The following is a 20,990-nucleotide window of genomic DNA, read 5'->3' on the forward strand; positions in this document are numbered from 1 at the left end:
ACTACAAAGACCTCTTTAAATTTCTCACCAAAGAATGGGCTAGGAGGCTCCTACCCAAGATTAGTTATGGCAAAAAGAAACAGGGATGTTTGCTACTTGGTGGTTTTTTGAGTTTTTGAATGGCCTCGGTGGCCTTAGTGTTTTAGTTATGATTATAATCTTTGTTGGTTAATCTTGGACTTGGTTATCTTGAGCCTTGCGTGACATATTTTATTACTTACTACGACTCTGTTAAACTCTGTTAATATGGTTAGTATGTTTAAGGTTTTTGATATAGGAAAGTTTTAGGAGGTTGTGACTTTGCTGTTTTACTAATAACAATTGCTCTTTTGCTATTAATGTGACTGTATCTGGGTCAGCCCCCTAATTTTGATTGCTTTTAATATAGAAACATTTTGACAAATCCAATAATTTAAGCACCTTTAAATTGCTATTCACATCCTTTCTTAAAAAAGTGAGATCCCACATTAATACTCACTAAAATGCCCCAAGAAATTTAATAAATTGATAAGAAAATAAATAAATATTACCTTACAAGCACCTAGTCGGTCGAAAGGCTTTAAACTAATTTCAAGGTGAAAAACCAATCGGAAGAAATCCCAACTATTGCATATAGATGCGAAAATTCGACATAAAAAACAAAAACAGTCGGGCTACTATGGTCCATTTTCTTATATTTTAAAACAGAAAAAGTTGTGAATTATTCACCCATTATAGGCGTCATTGTTAGTAAATGCAAATATTTTCGAGGAATTATTAACCTATCTGAAATTTTCTGCATCGATTTCGGTTGCCTTTCAGAGCTTTCTGCAGACCAACTCAGTTTTTAATCTCTTTGGAGATACGCCCGTATAGGTTTAATCAATCAACTAGGCCATTTGACTTGCTATCCAGGTACGAATTTCTGGTTTTTGAACTTATTTTTGATGGCTCCAGATCGTCGCAGCATTAAATTTCAAAGGCAATATATTCATTTTTTTCCTCTCTAGGCTCCTATATATCGTGAAAACCAAAATCTGGGCCTGATTTCTTTTTAGGGTTTGAAAAGCCAGTTTGGAATTGATTGGTTCTTAGGGTTTTCTTTCGCTGTCTTGGTTTCGAGGATTTTGAGCTTAATTAGGGTTTATATTTTAGGTTAATTAGTATCTATCGGGTTTTCTAATAAAATATGGATTAAATAAGGGGTTTGAATCTTTTAATTTTTGTGGGTATCCTGCACTGGCTTTGGAAAATTACGGGTTGCAGTTGTATATGTATTACCGTAGTCTGAATTTCAGAAATGATTTTTTTGTTCGGTTAATGTAAGTCGAATAAGATTTTAGTGGAAATTAGGAACGAGACGAGGTTTCGATTCTCGTTTTATTTGTGGGCGGATTTCTCCGTGGTTAAAAAATTGTGATCTGTAGATATATATAATGCAGGTTGATTTTTCGTGATGCTTCTTTTGTAGTTTTGGTGTGGATTGCATTTGGGTTTGGGTGGGAGGAATTTATTAAGACGGTTTTGGGTTTGTTGCAGTAGGTTCATTTTCCGTATTTAGAAATTTGCGGGCTGTAGATAGATATTTAAATGTCTGTGCAATTATAGGTTGAACTTTGACTGTTGATTTTATTGGGTTAATATACCAAAATTTATGGTTGGAGGAACATGTGAATTAAGTTTTTTGAATCTTTAGTGGCTATGATGGTATGATGCTGTGGAGTCCAAATTGTGGGTGCTGTATGGATATATTTGTGTGTTATTGTAGGTTTAATTAGATCAATTTAATTAGAGGATAACATTTAAATACAAATTTTTATTGTCTTTGATTTTTTAGGTACGTTGCATGGCTACAAAATTGTGGGTAGTAGAAAAAGACATATGTAACTGTAGGTTGAGTTTTAGTGATTCTTTTGTAGGATGCTAACCGGAACTCTGAGCAGGGTGGAAGACTGGGATCCAGGATCATCCGTATTGAGTAGATGCTTTCATCGAGGATCTGCATCAAATAATACAGGAGAAAGTAAGGGGGGAGAGTGATCCTTATACCTCTCTCTTAGCATTATTGACTGATAATGATTATTTTCTGTGGCCGCTTTAATTTGTATTGATAATTGTTGTTAGCTATGCCAATCTAAGTAACGGTATTTTTGTCTCTTTAGGGTGTAGGAAAAAATGAAAATTAGAGGGCTTAGAGTCATAGATTCAACGAATGACTTAGGAATTATATTGTGTCTGAAATTCAAATGGACTTAAGTTACCTCTGGTAATTCTATCAAGTTGATTATGGTGGCCAATATTTTTGGATGTATTTGAATGAGGATTGCTTTGTTTATCTGTTCTAACTTTAATCTTGAGTAATGCAGTCCATTATTACATGACATATACTTTGATCAGCTGTGGAGGGCTTTTACCTTTGCATGCAAGACAAGCAGATTGCAGTAGTGAGTGGTTTTAGTAAAAGTATTTGGGACTGAAAGAAACACATTAATCTGGGGTGATGGAGGGGGAAAGTAATTCGAGCCTGTTTGCCAATGATGGCTCCTTCTTAGAAAGGTTTAAGCAACTTCAACAGCAACAGCAACAGCAGCAGCAGCAACAGGATAAAGAACAGACGTCTTCACAATCTTCTAAAACAGATGTTTCATCAGAATCTGCTGATGCCCCAAAAACTAGTATGGTGATTAAAAAGGCTTCTACTTTCAAACCAGTTGTTCTTTCAAAGGCTGGTGCTACTCCTGCAAATGGGAAACTTGCTTTTAGTCTGAAGCAGAAATCAAAACTAGCAGCTGCGCCGGTTAAGCTGGGTGGTGATGAAGAAGATGAAGATTACAGCGAAGATGCAAAAGGTCAATCAGGTAGAGCTGAGAAGAGACAAAAATTGGAGAGGTCTGATAACTCTGAAAATTCTCATGATGCACAGCAAAATGGTAAGTGACTTGTCTTTTTCTTCCTTTCCTGCTCAATCTATTCAATTTAGAAATGATATACAGAAAATAACTTTGTGTTTGCAATTTCTGCTTTGTAGTTAACAATTTAATTAGTAGAATAGAGAAATTCATAGTATTGGTAGATAATTAGAAAAAAATATTCAGCAGTTCTTGTCCTTTGTGTTTTGTAAGTACACGTTAGGCATTGTTGAAGGAAAATACCCATGAATTACAGTCGTGCAAAAATTGAAAATTTATGATTTATATACTATTAGTGTATAAGACAAGGACCAACCTGATCAATCTTTTAACTAATCACAAGGATGTGAATTATTGTGATTCATCATTTAATTGATTAACTTAAGATAATGATCTGGCTGTGTCAAATTTTATGTAGTTCAAGGGCATTGATATTAATTTGGTATTTCCTTGCTGATTTTACTAGTGACTATCAATGCTCATCTTTTGTTGTTTTCGTATCCATTCATTAGTGATTTCTTTTAAGCTGAGGAGTCATGAGGAGCTGAGGTTTAATAACCAAATAGGCATCGGAATTTGCCTTATAATTTTTCCTACTTAGTTTCCCTTTGTACTCCAAAATCCTCAAATCTCTTTGATTTTTTTATAATGTTTTTTTTTGGTCGATAATAGTAATATTTTATTAATAGTAAAAAGATCAAGTACATTCTTTGCTGAACTGCAAATATTAGAGAGACAAACCCTTACAGCCAAAGAAGCCTCCAACTGCTCATCAAAATGTGGCCAACAAACTACCAAAAAACACTACAACCCTATGGCTAAAAAGATTGTAACACCACCATTACAGTGCAATCATTGAAAATTTGCACCAGCACTACCAAACCCTAACAACTACAGAGGGACCAACACGTAAAACAAACCCCGTACATATAAATATTTATGGAATATATAATTGCAAAACAAACTACTTCACACTGGGCAATAGAGGGCCATTGACCCAGTAGTCCGACAGGTTGAAAGCCCGTTTATCTTTGTCCTTTGCTTAATGCTTTGCGATTGCTCCACCCTGCTCTGCCTCCTCATGCAAGAACACTATCAATTCATCCCATCCCATCAATTCCGTGTGACGCTCTTCTTGGCATGCAAAATTACTCAACTGGATAAACGATTGGAGTGGGCGAGGGGAATCCGTGTCCTGATTTGTATCATCACCGTCAACCAGAAAACCCATGACAGATTGAGCCCTCACCATAATAGAGGGCATACTGTACAGCCAGTCTGCATCCACGCACCGCTCCATCACCCACAACACCTCCTTCCTACCCAACTCAAGTTCCCACGCCATCACCATTGACACAATATCAATGTTCGTTTGATACCGATGCTCTATTTGCAAGAATTCTTCTCCAAGCAGTATTTCCATGATCTGCAGAAAGATGGGATCCTCAAATTTAAACACTTCAACAGTTTCTTAGACACCATCCCCAAAAAGGCAAGCTGTTGCCTTGCTGTGTAGAGAGTAAATGTTGCCTCCATATGGCACTACTAAAACCTCCCAACACGACACGATACTCTGCCCTCGATCCATGCCACCTGCCTCATAAATAGCCGCTTGCCACACCAATCCATAATTAGCACCCTACGTGCCACCATAAATGCCCTTCCCCAACAATTATTGAATTTGGCTTTGGCGGCGTACGCTATAGCTCACTTTCCTAGATTCAACTCACGATAGTCCTCCGACAAACCATGTAACCCGTCCTTGTCAAGAGACAGTGCCAGCTTGGAAAGCTGGTCAGCCATCGTATTACCGTCTCTCAATATATGAGAATTTCGAAAATCAGTGAACGTTGAGAGCATATTCCTCACAAATTGAATATATTTGTTAAGCTGCCAAGCCACCATTTCCCATATGATCAAAGCATATTTAATAACTTGAGTGTCTCCCTCAAGGTGAAGTCGAGAGATATTCAGTTTTTTAGCCATCACCATAGCCAACAATGCCGCCTGCACCTTTGCCGCATTATTTGACCCTTACCACAATCTTGATGCCCCAAATACGATGATGCTTTGCGTGCAATCTCTGGCCACATATCCCACACCTGAAGGGCCAGGATTTCCCTTGGACACCCCATCGTAGTTCACTTTGATCCATCCTTGCTTTGGAGCATTCCATCCTACAATTCTACTCTCTTTGGAGTCTGGATTAACCTCGGCAGGCCCATTAACAGGCTGATTTTTTATGATGTTAAACATGGGCTTGTTGGTAGTTCTTGCCCCTTGGCCTCATATAGCTCTGTGGTGCAGGTTTTTATTGGTTTATCATGGCCATTATGTGTTCTTGTTATTGCTTTGACTTTTCATCTTTCTGGATGCCTTGGGTTCCTTTGTCATCTCCTGTTGGCACTGTGGATATCTACCATCTAGGTAAGAAAAAGGAGAGAGTCTCTTGGGTCCTTTAATGTCTCTTGTTGGCACTATGGATATCTTACCATCTACTTAAGAAACAATAGGATTGGATCTCATATTATGAATAATACACATGAACACAAAAAGTCTAAAGGCATTAAGAAATGAGATTTGGGATGATGTTATGAGTACGACTGCTTGGTAAAATTTTGATTTTATGCAGGCCTCCTTTAGATAAGAACTTGGTATATTTTGGGAATGTAAGAAACAAGATTGTGTTAAAAGAAAAAAACTTAAAAAATGTTTTCTATTATCCTTCCTCTTTTGGATTTTTTAATACCGCAAGCATGGTTATTGGAAGAATGTTACCCCTTCCCTTCTACATGTACCAGCTTACCCATTATGGATATGTGTAGGATGCAGTATGGATACAGATTGGATGCAATGCCTGCTGGTACTCAAAATGAGAGCAAACCTAGAGTGGGCCTGGTTCATTGATCTAGTTGACTATGTCATATCTATGTCAACATTTACAATTTAATCTAAACCTGGCCTTCATTGACCTAGTTGACTATGTCATATCCAAGTCAACATTTACAAAAAAATCTAAACCCTAAATGTATAAAAACTGTAATATTTTGCATAATCTAGTTGTAAGTAGAGGTAGGCCCTTTGATTGATTTTCTTTTCCATTTTCCCTGTTTTCTGTAGCATGTAGGTGCATAAAATTTGAAATGCGTGCTGTGTCTGTAGCGCAATAAACTACTAAAAGAGGGCATATATTTGGATTATACTGACTTATGGTCCAGACTTGACATTTATAATGAGTTTTGAATGGTTGTTAGTTTTAGAAGGGGGATGAACACAAATCATTTAATGCTTAAGCGATAACACCAGGTCTGTACCTATTTGATATGTCCTCTCTTAGACAGATATGCCTATTACTGAATATGCATGGGTTTCAGATTCACCTTTGATATATTTCAGAATGCAAATTGAATGTTGTGGCTTTCTGTCCAAGATATAATAAGGTTTCCAGAACGTAGCATTGACAACGAACAGAAATTATACATGAATTGCAATAGAACATCACATAATTATTGGAAGTTATGATGTCCTCATGGCAGACACAGGTTGCAGAGCAAATTTATTCATGCTCAAAAAATACCCCAGTACATTATGCATAGATATTTGTAATCAGTGTTGCCAAAGTGCTGATGTTAATAGAGATCTTTATTATAAACAGAAATGCCAAAGGGAAAATGTTTACAGGAATTATAAATACCATGTGTTGAAATCAACAAGCTCTTCAAGGTTCGATAGGTGACACTTCCCAGATGTATCTCAAATCACCAGTAATTAAGTTTGCCGCAAGGAATTAAAGCTGTCTGGTAGAGAAGGAGCTCCACTCAGAATTGACACCACACCTGTGTTTGCTGCTCCATCAGTTGGAATATTATGTGGTCCCCTTCTGCTCGAAATGACTGCTCATGAAAACATCTGCGCGAGAGGGTAAGATCTAACGGCTATGAGTGCCATTACGCCCCAGGCAATCCCGTGTATACAGAAACTTCTCCATTACGTCCCAGGCAATCCCGTGTATACAGAAACTTCTCAATTGAAGGAATACTGGGAATCGTACTGAATACTCCTTCCACAATAACCTTCAACAGAAGTGAGAGCCAAAGAATACTTGCGATGAGTATGTTAGCAGTGTGTGGGAATGTCTTGTATGGCAGCCCTGACAATACTCGGTAATAGTTTCAGCATCCGTCAATTATTACTCAGCCAACTATAGGGATTGATATGATATCTCAATGAAATCAAACTCCTTTATGCGGCATTTCATATCATAAAGATATTCATGGAAAAATGATTTTATAGCCTGCCATCAATGAAATAATTTAACTATTGTGCCAGTATAATTATCTTCTTTTCTCAATGGAGCTTGCACCTCACACATAGGTCAAATACGGCCAAGAACACATCTGAATATGCCAAGGCTAAAATATAAAATTATATATATATATATATATATATATATATATATTTCCCACAGAGCCTATCTTATTCAGAATATAATAACCTTATTCCCACAGAGCCTATCTTATCCAGAATATAATAACCTTTAGGAAGAGTCAGGTTTTTATCCAACTCTTGTTGATCAAGTGAAGGTTTCCGTCCTCAGCTTCTCACAAATCATCATATCAAATCCACAACCATGCCTAGCTACAAGCCTAAGAACCTCCTTATAAAGGCCTTTAGGAAACATGTAGAAGATTAGGCCTACTTTTAATATTTGACATAATTGGAGAACTATATTTAATAAAGTGACTTATTTTATTATTATCACTTCATTTTATAATTAAATTAGTTAATTAAAGTCATCCTTTAGAAATAAAATTAATTTTGGGACAACTAATCAATCAATTTAATTAAGTCACTTTATAAAAATTTGGGGACATTACACTATTGATCTTGGTTTAAATTAACACCAAGTCTGTAAATTGTAAACTTGATTTAAACTTTAAACTTAAATTGATAACACCAAGTCTGTATAGAGTTCTAAATCAGGAGTAACCTTGGCTTAATTTAATAACTTTATTAATATTAACTTAATGTTTTTTATTACTTCATTAATATAAATTTTATTAATATTCAATAAGTTTAATATCATTTATTATCAATTTTAATTTCATCTATGTCTAGTAATTTTATTAGTATTTAAATTTAATTTAACTAAGTCACTTTATAAAAATTTGGGGACATTACACTATTAAGCTTGATTTAAACTTTAAACTTAAATTGATAACACCAAGTCTGTATAGAGTTCTAAATCAAGAGTAACCTTGGCTTAATTTAATAACTTTATTAATATTAACTTTATGTTTTTTATTACTTAATTGACATAGATTTTATTAATATTCAATAAGTTTAATATCATTTATTTTTAATTTTAATTTCATCTATGTTTAGTAATTTTATTAGTATTTAAATTTAAAAGTTTAATATTTAGCATAACTTATATAGTAAGGGGGTGTGAGGAGGCACGATGCAGCTGAAAGGTTTTTGGCTGACTGTTAGGGTTTCTACGGGAGTGGCTTCTGTTTTCCCCGTACAGGCTAAGGGCTTCGGGCGAGCTTCAGGGTGTTTTTCCAATGGTACGGACCGTGCCTCCCTTGCTGTTAGGAATGGATCGCGTGGTGGGAATGCAAAGTTCGCCTCTCTGTTTAAGGAGGATTTGCATGGTGGGAAAATGTTGCCGCGGAAAGGTAGTTGCTCAACTCTGGTTAATAGGGCGTGCAAGGGGCTTGATAGTTCAGGAAGCAGTGACATAGGGGTTTCTATGTTCCCTATTTTTCAGACTGGTCTGGACCCTAACAGGCCATTGGTGGGTTTTGATGTCGAGATCTTTGAAGAAGTGAAGGAGAATGAACTTTATTTTGCAGAGATGGGGTTGATTGGGCGTTTTCATGGTGTTTGGCCAAGTCTGGCTGAATTACACAAATGGATTACAGATTGTTGAAGCCCATTTTGAAATGTGATGTGCAGATTTACTCGGGTGCTTTGGGCTTTTTTGTGGTGGTTTTTGACAATGAGCTAGATAGTAAGACAATTCTATGTGAACAGTTATGGTGGTGGGATGAGGATTATATGTTGTTATTAAAACCCTGGCATCATGCCTTTAACCCTACGACATAGGCCTTTGATAAAATTCCAGTTTGGGTAAGGTTACCTAATTTGCCTCTACAGATTTGGTTTGAAGCATGTTTCAAAGCTATTGGTAACACTGTAGGTAAGTTTCTGGGGGTGGATGAGGGTTCTTTGGATTACTTACATACCACGTATGCACGCATTTTAGTTGAGATGGATTGCTCAACTGCTCCTCCTATTGAGATATCTTTGAAGCTTGCAAACGGGGTTTGGGTGTAGTCAGTAGATTATGAGAATATCCCTTTTAGATGTAGAAGATGCTTTCAAACTGGTCACTTGGCAGCTAATTGTGCCAAGTAGAAATCAAAGGATGTGGCTTCTTGGTGGAGGGAGGCCTCTCCCCATCATTATTCTGTGGAGAAGGAAGATGGTATCATTAGGAAGGGGATTTTGGGAAGGACGATGGCAATAGAGCTAAGGTTAAGCCAAGCTAGGCTACGGCCACGATGGTTGCTGATAAACCTGAGAAGAAAAAGTTGGGTAGGGTGGATAAGGAACCAGGAAAGTTGATGCCTGTAGTTATAAACAATGAACCTGTTGGTGTTTCTACTGTGGGAGGTAGTCATGATGTTTCACTTGGTGAAAGGCAGGGTATTGTGGCCTCTTCCAGTGGATCTGTCAGAGTGCCTCAGGGTGTTATTGAGGTGGAAGAGGAGTGGATAGAGGTGCTTGGGAAGAAGAACATGAGAGCAATGAAGGATGTCTCGCTTTTTCAATCAATTCGTCCCCTTGTTTCTAGTGGAGTTAGTGGATGATCTAGTATTTTTGACCCGTTGATGGGTCTTGGATCTTTGGTACTTTGTAATTTGGAGAGGTGGCTCCCTGTTTGTAGCCCCACCTTGTTCGGGCCAGGATTAAAACCCGACTTATTGTTAATAAAATAATTTTTACCGATCAAAATTTTTTTTTATATAGTAAGGTTAAAAATAAAAAGTTATTCAATAATATATTTTTTAATTTGCACTTACTATGTCGGATGAAACTGAAAGAACCTGTAAAGAAACCAGCAGAAATATTGTGAGTCCTTACCAAATCCTCTGCAAATTGCATTTAAAAATCTCTGATTCTAATTAGGTCCTGCTGTAAGTGCAAATTATGTGCCTTTCCTATGCTGGCCCTGAACAGACTGGCAGTATCATTGAACAGATTGGTGCTACTGTTGATTTCTACCGCTTTATATAACTCTGTAACTCTTCATCAAATATATTTTACCTCTATAAACTTGGTGCCATTGTTGAACAGATTTAATAGTCGAACAGTTTTATTTTAGCTCATGCCCTTATGTAGAAGTTTAAAATTTTTACTGTCCATGGTAAGTTTAGGGCTTGAGCTTCTAATTAAACTTAAATTTTTTTATATTAAATACAATTATATTTAAATTTCAATATTTTTAAATTATTAATATAATATCATTTATTTTTTAAAATTTAATATTATTTATTTGATCTGTAAGCTAGGCATAAGAAAGCGTGACCCCATAAAATTGATGATGAAAAAAATACTAATAGTTAAAGTGCATGCCCTAAGAATAGGGGTGCATAATGTTGCTAACTATCTGCCAAAAACTATTTCCCCTACAAATCTTGAAAATTTTTCCTTTTTCTTTTAAGACCTTAGCATCATTTGAAGCTTTTGTTGTGATTTTTTCCTCTTCACCTCAATACAATCTTGATTAGTATGAGGGGGAGCATCCAGATTCTTCTCCACCTTACCTGTTGGAGTGCTGTCATCTTCCCAATGAGCCATGGACCCAGAGGAAACTGCAGACACCATCAAATATTATTTAATTCATAATAATTTATGAATTATGGATTTAATTTTTATGGTAATTTTGAACCTGAACCAGGATTGGTAAATTCGTAAATATAATTGCTGTATGCATCTGTATAGATATTAGTGTATCTTGAAAAATAGCCAAATCCATGTTGTATACTGTATCCTTGTTGTATACTGTATCCATATTGTTATCCTTATCTGTATTTGTTTGTGTCCAGGAAATTTTGGTCCCAAAGAGTCAAAATTAGAATCTCTTAGCGTTTTACTGAAACTTGGAATCCCAAGAAAAGTAAAAAAAGTGTGTTACTGAAACTTGTAATCCCAAGGATATTATTTCAGAACAATCCTCCCTATAAATGGTCCTTCATTTGTAGTCACTTATTACAGGCATTTATTCTATGAACAAGTTCTTATTCTGTTATTGTGTCTCTTTATGTTGAAGTTCATTTGTTTTCAATTTGAAATTTGATGTAACAGAAGAGAATACCAATTTTTTTGGATATTATTCTTCTGAGTTATTTTTCAATTTGTTTGGTTTCATGCGCTAGGTATTAATCAATCTTGTAAGTGACGTGCAGCACCACCTACACCTCCTAATGATCCAGAAGTAAAGAAAGTTGCTGATAAGTTAGCGTGCTTTGTGGCCAAAAATGGTAGACAATTTGAAAATATTACAAGGCAGAAGAATCCCGGTGATACACCTTTCAGGTATATTCTTTTTCAATCGTGGGCAAATATTTATATTGGCTAATCTTTCTATAATTTAATGCAAGTAACTAGTATTAGCTTTATATGGGCTAAAAAATTTTCATAATGATTTCTTAGCTCTTCTAGTTGTTGTTGTAAGTAGAATTTTGTGATTTTTTGGTAAGCACACTAACATTGGAATGCATAAAGGTGAACATAATTTTTGTTGTTTTCTCTTCCTGGTTCTGTTACATTGTATAATGCTTGTCATCTAAGATGACAAGATGATTATTTTGCTTTAGAACGTTGGATAAAAGGCATTATTAATTATTGAAAATAAAATTTCGTTTTGCAATTCAGCTTGTCCACATTTTGATATTTCAGAACAATAGAATTTCAATGAATAATAAGTATTTATATGCTGCTAAGAGAGCGAGCTTGAAAATAGTTACATAATATGATTCAAGGTCATAAGTTGAGATTATACTTTCTGTTAAAAATTCTTGGTTTCAGTGTGAACTAAAATTATTAAATAGATATATTTTTGCTATAGTGTGTATGTGGCTTGCAGCTGGTGTATGAGATGCTAAATTAGCAGAGCAAATCAAATGTCAATGCCAAAACTATAAAAAAATGAATGAAGATGCTTTTTATGAATGATATATTAATTTTGACATTTCCAACTTGTGAGAAAAGGGTATTTGAATTCTTTTTCTTTTGATTGGTAAATTCGGGAATTTCCCTTGTGGGGTGCCCTTTGGCTTAGATGCTATGACTGGGCTCCTCTTCCATCAAATTCTCCCAGGACTTGCACTTTGTCTCATGTTGGGGAATGCTACACTAGTAATTGGAGTGTGGTAGATATCCAATTCAATGGATAAAATTTTGTACACGTAAACATGTAACATGTCTCTTGGGGATTTAATCATCTGTGTCTGCAACGAAAGTTTTAATGATTTATAATTTGAGCACATCTGATTTGACAAGTATATGTTGCATTGTTATCATGAAGTGAATAGAAAGACTAGTTATCAGCTCATTTATTCTGCCTTTGAAATCAATTTTAAGGTTTTCTTAGCTCATGGTAACAGTTATGTCAATCCTGCTGGCAAAGGTATTTGTTTCATGGATTTAGATAGTTAGATCTCATGCAAAATTTGCATTGAGATAAACAATTGTTTTGATCGGGAGAATATTCAGGTCAACAAATTCTTTTCTTGTAATGAAGCTGAAATCTATATGCATGGTTTATTCTATCGATTATCAAGAGGTCTTTTTCATTTCTTGAAGTTAAAGTCAATGCGTCAAAGCTTCAACAATTTGCTAAAAGATGCTATCATTTTGAGTGGCAGCCAGGACAATTTATTATAATAATATTTTGCTTAAAGAAAAAATAGTGTTACCTTCTGTACTGTAGGGTTTTTTTATCAATTTGAAAAAGTGGTCAGTGTTTGCAGCCTGCTAATTTTCCTTGGTGAAAAATGGAGAGATTTATTTTCTTTTGTTTTAATATGTTTACAGCATTTTTTCATTGCAGGTTCTTGTTTGATTTTCACTGTGCTGACTACAAGTACTATGAGTATCGTGTTGCCAAAGAAGAGAGAGCCCTTGCACAGTCAAATGAGCCCCAGAATTCTTATAATGGTACATTTATAGTATTAAAATATACATTTCTAATGGAATCCTTCCATAAACTTTTCGGCAAGGCATTTTTATGTGAGAGAGCTGCAGGTTCTTGTAGATTAACATGTTTGACAATTCGTATTGGTAATTTTAGGAATAGGTCCTGTTCATATAATTTTATGCAAAAGATCTCTGTTTCTTAGTCAAGTATTCTCTGAGTGCTCATCTTCTTATTTTACTGTGTACTTTTCTTCATTTTGGCATAGGCAGTATTTTCCATGCTTTGCCATGAGTATTCACTAAGGTCTGCTTGATGAAAACTTATGTGATTGTGTTTCTTAGGTGTGTCTACTGTCATGCTTTGCACTTCCTCTCATTTCTGCTTTCAGACATTCAAGTCTTGTCTTTTCATTTCTTGAAATCCTTTTTTGCCATGAGTGGCCACTAATTATAACTCTTTTTATGATTACTTATTTTTATGTATGCGCCATATTGTTGTCTGGTCTATATCATGATTCCTTCTTTATCTTGTTCCTGTCATGTGGCTTAAGATATCACAGTTTAGTCATAAGATTTTCTTGGCATCCACATAAAAGAGTATATCGTTATCTGATTAGTAATTTTGCAAATATATACTGTTATATATTGGGAATTTAGGTTTTGTCTATTGAAATTTTAGAAGTCATTTCCTCTTAAAGAGGAAATATGACTTTTTCACAGGTTTCTCTAATATTTCAAATATCAAGTGTTTCACAGCTGTAGAGCTTATACTACAAATTGATGGGTCTTAGTAACTAGATGCGTAGGCTATATGTACTGTAGACCTTACTTTATTCATGTGACTTGCAGCTAGTACAAGCACTGTATCATCTCCACAGCCTAATATGCAAAAAAGAACTCATCAAGGGGGGAAATATCAAACTCCAGCTTCTGCGCTGTATGATGGCAGGGGTGAAGGCAACTCGGGTATGATTTATTTTACCTTAAGTCTGTTTCAAATCCCTTCTCACTCTTTAAAATTACTTGGTCATTCTATGATTCTGTTCTTGTGTCCACCCATCAGTGACTCCACATCTTGAGGGCATTTGTTTTTACTGAGCAAATTGCTGTGCTACAATTTCTCATGTCAGTAGCAATTAGTGATAACTTTAAGAAACCTTCCCTGAAAAAGGATTGGAAATCTTGGCAAATCTTTAATTTTTTTGGAAAAAATATTAATTTCTACTGGTGAATCTTTCCCCTTTTTGAAAACTGAAAAATATATTAATTTTGTTGGCAACTTTTTTAATCACTAGAAAGTTGTAATGGCCCCTTCCAAATTTTGCCCTAGAATTATAATTATAATGAAATAGTGCAAGAATTACTCTTGACTAAGTAAGGTTTATGATACATTTTACTAGGAAGTTCAACATATTTCAATCATATCTATTATGTTGAGATTCAATTATTGCAACTAATGAACATTTAGCTTTCATAATACATTTTATAACTATTATATTTAGGCCCCAATCCCTACCTCTAACCTAATCCTCAGCCCTACAAAGGATGGGGGAATTACTATGTTAGGGCATTAGAAACTATCCTTCACAAATGCCTTTGTATGACGTAACACATGCCCATTCCACTGCATGTCTTATCTATTGCCCTTGTATGGTGTAGCATGGTCCATTCCACCGCAGGACTTACCTATCTTGTGAGGTATTATACTGCCTTCCCCTAACATTCCCACATTCAATCCTTCTTAGGGGCAATAGGAAAGATTAAAGATTAGGCTGCCATATAACAATTCTTAATGTATTAAGAATGCAAATGTTATGAGCATATTCTAATTATTAATTGATATGAATTCACTATATTAATCAATCTGCATATATCCATTATATATATACATCAATATATATTCTTCTATCTAGAATGGATTCATTAATGAATATGACATACTTTAATATTTTCATTATCTGAATATAAGGATATAATTCTGCTCACGTTATGTATCATAGATAGGCCTTTATTTCTTTTAATTATTAACTTATGAAATTGTATTATTTAATTGTTCACATGGTAAAGCAGATATAGCGTACCAGGCTGTGCACTCCAATAAATTCTCCAATGAGCGATCAATACCAAATACAATCAGAATAAAAATACTAAATCTGATTGATGCCTCCTGGAATGCATTGTAAGGATCTTAAATATGACCTTTATTGCTTGGAGGGACATGTCCTTTTATTGGTGGTTGCAATTCTTTATTAATTAAATCAGATTGCACCTCTTGTCATCGCAGTTTTCCTCAACTAATTGGTGATTAGTTAGTCAATTCCTTTCACAGCGATATTGGTTTATTCCTTTAATTCTTGCTCATCAATCATTGACTTGATGGTTTGTGCTACTTGATTCATCTTCTGAATTCTCCTCTTGATCGATTTTTAACTATAGATGTTAATCTGTCAACGTCACATTGCTAAACAATAATTCTGTGATGATAGGCAATTATAACTGGTCGCTTTAACTGGCTTAAGATACTTGTCTTTGTCAATGCCGGCTCATTAAATTGTGGCTATAAGGTTGCTGCTTGTCAAATCATGGTTATTAGTAATGCTGAAATAATACCAATCAATATTGTCATGGAGTCGTCGGTGTTTGAAGACTAATCACTATTGTGCTTACTTCCTATAGAGATTTCAAAAAATTGGAGTACTTGGTTGCCATGATGTGAAAAGGATGTGGATATCACAATTAGGGGTTCAAACTGGGGACATGACAGAAGCTGTAGAAAATCGTGCCAAATCTTGATGAAAAATAGGCAAATGCATTAATTACTACGGTGATTCCTCCTTTTAAAAAAAAATAAATATGAAAAGTAAGGGCTTGAGGATGGTAGTGATTGACCAATTTAAGCATTAAGGTGTAGTGCTTGAAAAATAAATTGAATGAATGATTCAATAATCGGATAATCTATTCAACAATATACAAGCGTATATATAGAGATTACAATACGACGTTCTATAATTAGAACATAACGTCAAAGTAAAAGATTAAAGAGCTAAAAGCTAAATTAAGCTTAAAAGCTAATTAACTAAAAAGAAAAGCTAAATGCTAAATAAAGCTTAAAAGCTAATTAACTAAAAAGCTAAATGACCATTAAACAAGGAACTAAATATAGGTGACTAAAATATAATTAAATATTTTAATACCTTCCCTTAATGGTCATTCTATCTACCAACCACCCTACAGAAGACACTGCAAGTCTTTTGATCACAAATGAAAAGAACACTCTGCTGTGGTGGAGACCCTCCCTGGATCTGAAAAGTGTTAATGACCAAGAATACCAAAATCCATCCAACCTAACGTTGGGTAACCAAACTGAAACTTGAAACCATGATTTTGAGGAAAATCGGCAAACCCTTTTGCAAAAGAGTATCAACTCCAAAACTCACGGCAATATATCACGGTTGCAGATGTTCGCCCTAGTAGGTGCAACCCAAACTAACTGCAACAAAGTACGATTTTGAGGAAAAAAATTGTCAAACCTTGAAATAGGAACCCTTGAAAAGAGAATTTACGATTTTGAGGAGAAAATAAAAAAACCAAGAAATCTGAGGGTTACAAATCATCGTTTTTGTGGAAAAAAACGGTAAAATCCAGATAACTAAAATCTTACGCAAATATCGCGGATTACAGATGAGATAATTCTTAAGGGAAAATTATAAACCCTGCGAACAATTTTTGAGGAAAAAATCGTGAAAACCCTCCCATGATTTTTTATTAAAAAATTCGCCAAACTTTAAAGAATCCCATCGACCCGCTCTGATACCATGAAAAATAAATTGAATGAATGATTCAATAATCGGATAATCTATTCAACAATATACAAGCGTAGATAAAGAGATTACAAGGACGACGTTCTAAATTAAGAACAAGTCGTTTAAAGTGATCTACTAAAAAGCTAAATGCTAAATAGAGCTTAAAAGCTAATTAACTAAAAAGAAAAAGCTAAATGCTAAATAAAGCTTAAAAGCTAATTAACTAAAAAGCTAAATGACCATTAAACAAGGAACTAAATATAGGTGACTAAAATATAATTAAATATTCTAATAGTGCTCATGTCTATAATTCTTTAATATTTTAAATCAAAATCAAATATTTTAATTCATCCCTAAATTCGTTTCACCACCTTTGAATTTATTTATTTTAGGCCCCATTGGCATTGGAGATCTGCAGGTATATTTTGGCACATGTAATTTAATGCCAGCCATTAGATTATAAATCTTCAATGATCCATTTACAATCCATATACAAATTTGGGCCCGATGGGCATTGGAGTGCTCCGTGAGTACATTTTAACCCGTGCAATACAACCCTGGCCATTAGATTATAAATTAAATCAATGATGGTGATTAAAAAATGGCTTATGGCACTAAAGTAATCAATAATTATATGATATTATTGGCTAATTAATTTTATTTTCTACCATAACATGAAATTTAGACTAATCTGATCTAATTTAGTATTGAGTATTGTGGCAAATTTTTGAGTTTAGAAGTTTCAGTAAAATAAGTGTTCTGGTGATTTAACTAGGTTGAAAATTGAATTTTTTAAAAATGTGGCAATTCAGGTTGTCTTACAGCTTGTAATGTTAGCCAAATTTTAGATCTACAATTTCAACTATTAGCACTAAAAAAAATTGGTAGCAATTGTGTAGTGCTTGTTTACGGCCTTGTCATACGCACATCTGTATCTGCTGCTCCACTTGCTACATTGATGCAAAACTGATTTTCAGATGTTAAATTCTATGATATGAATTACATTCTTCAGATATTTAGCTTAACATGTATTTCTAGCCAACTTTTTGGTATTATATTTGCTGTATGATTCCATATCTCAAATTTGGACTTTCGTCGTTTGGTTTGATGATGTGTACAGGAGAACGTAGTGCTGAGCCACCATCCTCAGCAGATCCAGTGGCAATGATGGAATATTATATGAAAAAAGCTGCACAGGAGGAGCGCCGGAGACCACCCAAGAAGACAAAGGATGAAATGCCACCTCCACCATCACTTCAAGGTACGAATAAGGATTCCTTTTGAAAATATTATGTTTGTTCCTATTTAAGTATTCTCCTGTTATCTTGCCTTAACGAACTTATTTTGGTGAACATGAAAATTTATTGGTCTATGCTAAAGATAGTTTAGCAATATTTAGTTATGTTTGAGTTGTTTGTGCATCGTAGATGTATTCAATCGACTATATTATAGAAATCTGAAAAAGGTTCTTGATATTACATTGGTCGATATTACAGCTAAAAGTATGGTGGTGGTTGAATTTTATTAATGAAAAAAGATTGTGTCTGAAAATACTCTCATTCTAACAACCAGGTTGAAGTCAGTGCTTTCATTATTTTTAATTTCTGAATGTTATTTTTCAGGTCCCCCTAAAAAAGGTCACCACATGGGTGACTACATTCCTAATGAAGAGTTGGAGAAATTTTTAGCAGCCTGCAATGATGCTGCTGCCCTGAAAGCCAATAAGGAAGCAACAGAGAGGGCCAAAATACAAGCAGATAATGTTGGTCATAGGTTGTTATCCAAGATGGGCTGGAAAGAAGGTGGGATGATCTTTCTATAATTGTCAATTCTTATTTTTGTTTCATTATATGCCTCTTTATAACTTAAGATTTTGCTGAAATTTTTGAGTAGGTGAGGGACTTGGTAGTGGGAAGACAGGTCGTGCAGATCCTGTTGAGGCAGGTAATGTGAAATTGAACAACCTAGGTGTTGGAGCATCACAACCTGGAGAAGTGACGCCAGAGGATGATATCTATGAACAATACAAGAAACGGATGATGCTTGGATACCGTTACAGGCCCAATCCTCTTGTGAGTAGATTGTCTATAGTTGGTCATCTTATCTAATATCTTGTCCATGGATTGTTAGTGTGCTTTGTATGTTGAAGGCATATAAATGTATGCTAATAAGTATACTGAATGTGAGATATGTGTGTGTGTGCAGAACAATCCAAGAAAGGCTTATTACTAGTGTCAAGGCTTGATGCAGGATTAATGTTTTGGCGGGGCAAAACTATTTGATTGCTCTGTGTGACCTGTTTGTATGGCTTGATAAAAAGTCTTAACATCTGTTTGGGTTCCTGAAGGCTGGCCATATTTTGGCTGCTGCTTTGGTTGCTACATTACTCTTGTTAGATGTAAACCTTATGAAATACTCGAATCAAAATTGAATGGTTTTACCTTGTGTCACTAGGATATGTATATAATATTTGGCATATTCTTTTTGACATTAAGGCTGTACAATGAAATCTTTGAATCCTTACAGGAATTTCGTTTCCAAGTAAAAGAGTTTGGAGCATTGAGTGTAGTCTATTTATGGTATCCCTTTGGGTTGTTAAATTTCTTATTATGGCGGGATGCAGTCTCATATTTTTGAATCATGTTTTTTTTAGAAATTTTAAATTAATTGAATTTATAGCTGGAAAACTTTTATAACTAGAAATTAGATGCTAATGACTGAATGCAGTAAAATCAACCACTATATCATTCACTGGAGCCAAGCATATTATAACACACCAAATGATTATCATGATTCGGATGCAATAATGTAAACTATTAGCAAGTCTAATCTTATTTCTTTGTTTATAAAGCTTGCATACAAGATGAATATGAGAAATGTAGCTGTTTTATGGATGCAGACTTTCTTGGAGAATTCATGCAAATGGTTAAATCCATATGATTGAAGTAATGCACATTTGAAGCCCCATAAACTTTGGCAAGGTTTATTATGATAAAGCATTGATTTGAATTATGCAAAAAGGGAGTCTCTTTTGGGAAACAAACCATCATTGGTTACTAGTTTTTTTGAAATAATTATGTAGAAAGAGCTTCAAAATGGCAATATCATCTGAAAAAGGATGTGGAAATTTTGGTGCGGGTTCCTTTTCCTCCTATGATAATGAAAGCTATACTGATATCCTGCTGTAAGTCGTGGGACACATTAGCTCTAGAGGGAGAACAACTAATTTTGACTAATTTGAAAAATGATATCTCAAAGCAAGGACTAGATCGGTGTCGCACAATCTCGCCTTTTAACCTGAGAATACTTGGACCTTCGCTTGTATCAGTTTAGTCTATATTTGGGAAATACACATTTTGGTTTGTCAAATGTTGGATTCTGCTATTGAATGAGATGGAATGCTTTATTTAGATTAGAGCTATCAAAAGCATTATGGTCTATGTTTCTCAATATTTATGAACACAAATAAATTATGCATATTTAAAAAATTAATCAGGGGCTTAGGGCCCTCTCTCTTTATATTTAGATCATATCAGAAGACTACATTTGTGGTTTTGACCATGTGGCAAGGGACCATTTATGCAAGAACCAGTCAGCTTGAAAGAACTGAATTATAAACAGAAAGACTGTTACAGGCTGAGACTTGCTGGAAAACTATAATTTGCTGCAAATCTTATCAGTTTATCCCTGACTTGCATTCACAGGAGACTTAATATTAACACTAGGATTTCATCATAAATGAAATTTTATCCTTGAACTTAAAATATCCTGGGAGAGAGTTCTTTTAGGATGCTTTGTCAAACTAGCACCCCAAACCAAGAAGTTTGACCATTTTATTGAATGAATGCACCATAAACTCTTAACGGGACGGGAATGTATCATCCAAAGTGGAATTCAAGTCCTCGTAATTTTTTTTATTAATTCCATTAACCTTTAGATTGCTCTGTTGAATTTTTGAATCTATTAGTAGATGAGTTTCATTAAGGATATTACTAATATTCTACTTTGTAGCTCTTCAGTTGTCAAGCATGAGAATGATTACCATCAAGTCTCGTTCCATGACTGATTCAATTCCACACAAGTAAACCCG

General features: G+C 34.8%; 1 protein-coding gene across 7 annotated transcripts; it reads left to right on the forward strand.

The window, feature by feature from the left end:
- Positions 1-610: 610 nt before the first annotated feature.
- Positions 611-19,473, forward strand: LOC131028635 (SURP and G-patch domain-containing protein 1-like protein). Of its 7 annotated transcripts, none has more exons than XM_057958949.2 (10): positions 611-894; positions 1,923-2,002; positions 2,346-2,909; positions 11,366-11,495; positions 13,012-13,118; positions 13,947-14,063; positions 18,021-18,161; positions 18,523-18,702; positions 18,794-18,972; positions 19,106-19,473. In XM_057958949.2, exons 3-10 carry the CDS (start codon positions 2,480-2,482, stop codon positions 19,130-19,132), a joined length of 1,311 nt encoding a protein of 436 aa, XP_057814932.2. In that variant the 5' UTR covers positions 611-894; positions 1,923-2,002; positions 2,346-2,479; the 3' UTR covers positions 19,133-19,473. The 7 variants fall into 7 exon arrangements, with proteins under 7 accessions (XP_057814932.2, XP_057814936.2, XP_057814934.2 ...); XM_057958951.2 differs by having other exon boundaries at positions 638-894; positions 1,899-2,002; XM_057958952.2 differs by having other exon boundaries at positions 638-894; positions 1,899-2,002; positions 2,377-2,909.
- Positions 19,474-20,990: the final 1,517 nt, after the last annotated feature.

Source organism: Cryptomeria japonica, chromosome 4 (genome assembly GCF_030272615.1).
Source record: "Cryptomeria japonica chromosome 4, Sugi_1.0, whole genome shotgun sequence".
NCBI classification, from domain to species: Eukaryota; Viridiplantae; Streptophyta; class Pinopsida; order Cupressales; family Cupressaceae; genus Cryptomeria; species Cryptomeria japonica.

Coding starts and splice junctions, on each gene's coding strand:
- LOC131028635 (XM_057958949.2), top strand. CDS start 2,480: ATGGAGGGGGAAAGTAATTCGAGCCTGTTTGCCAATGATGGCTCCTTC. Junction 2,910..11,365: donor TCATGATGCACAGCAAAATG/GTAAGTGACTTG, acceptor AGTGACGTGCAG/CACCACCTACACCTCCTAAT. Junction 14,064..18,020: donor CAGGGGTGAAGGCAACTCGG/GTATGATTTATT, acceptor TGATGTGTACAG/GAGAACGTAGTGCTGAGCCA.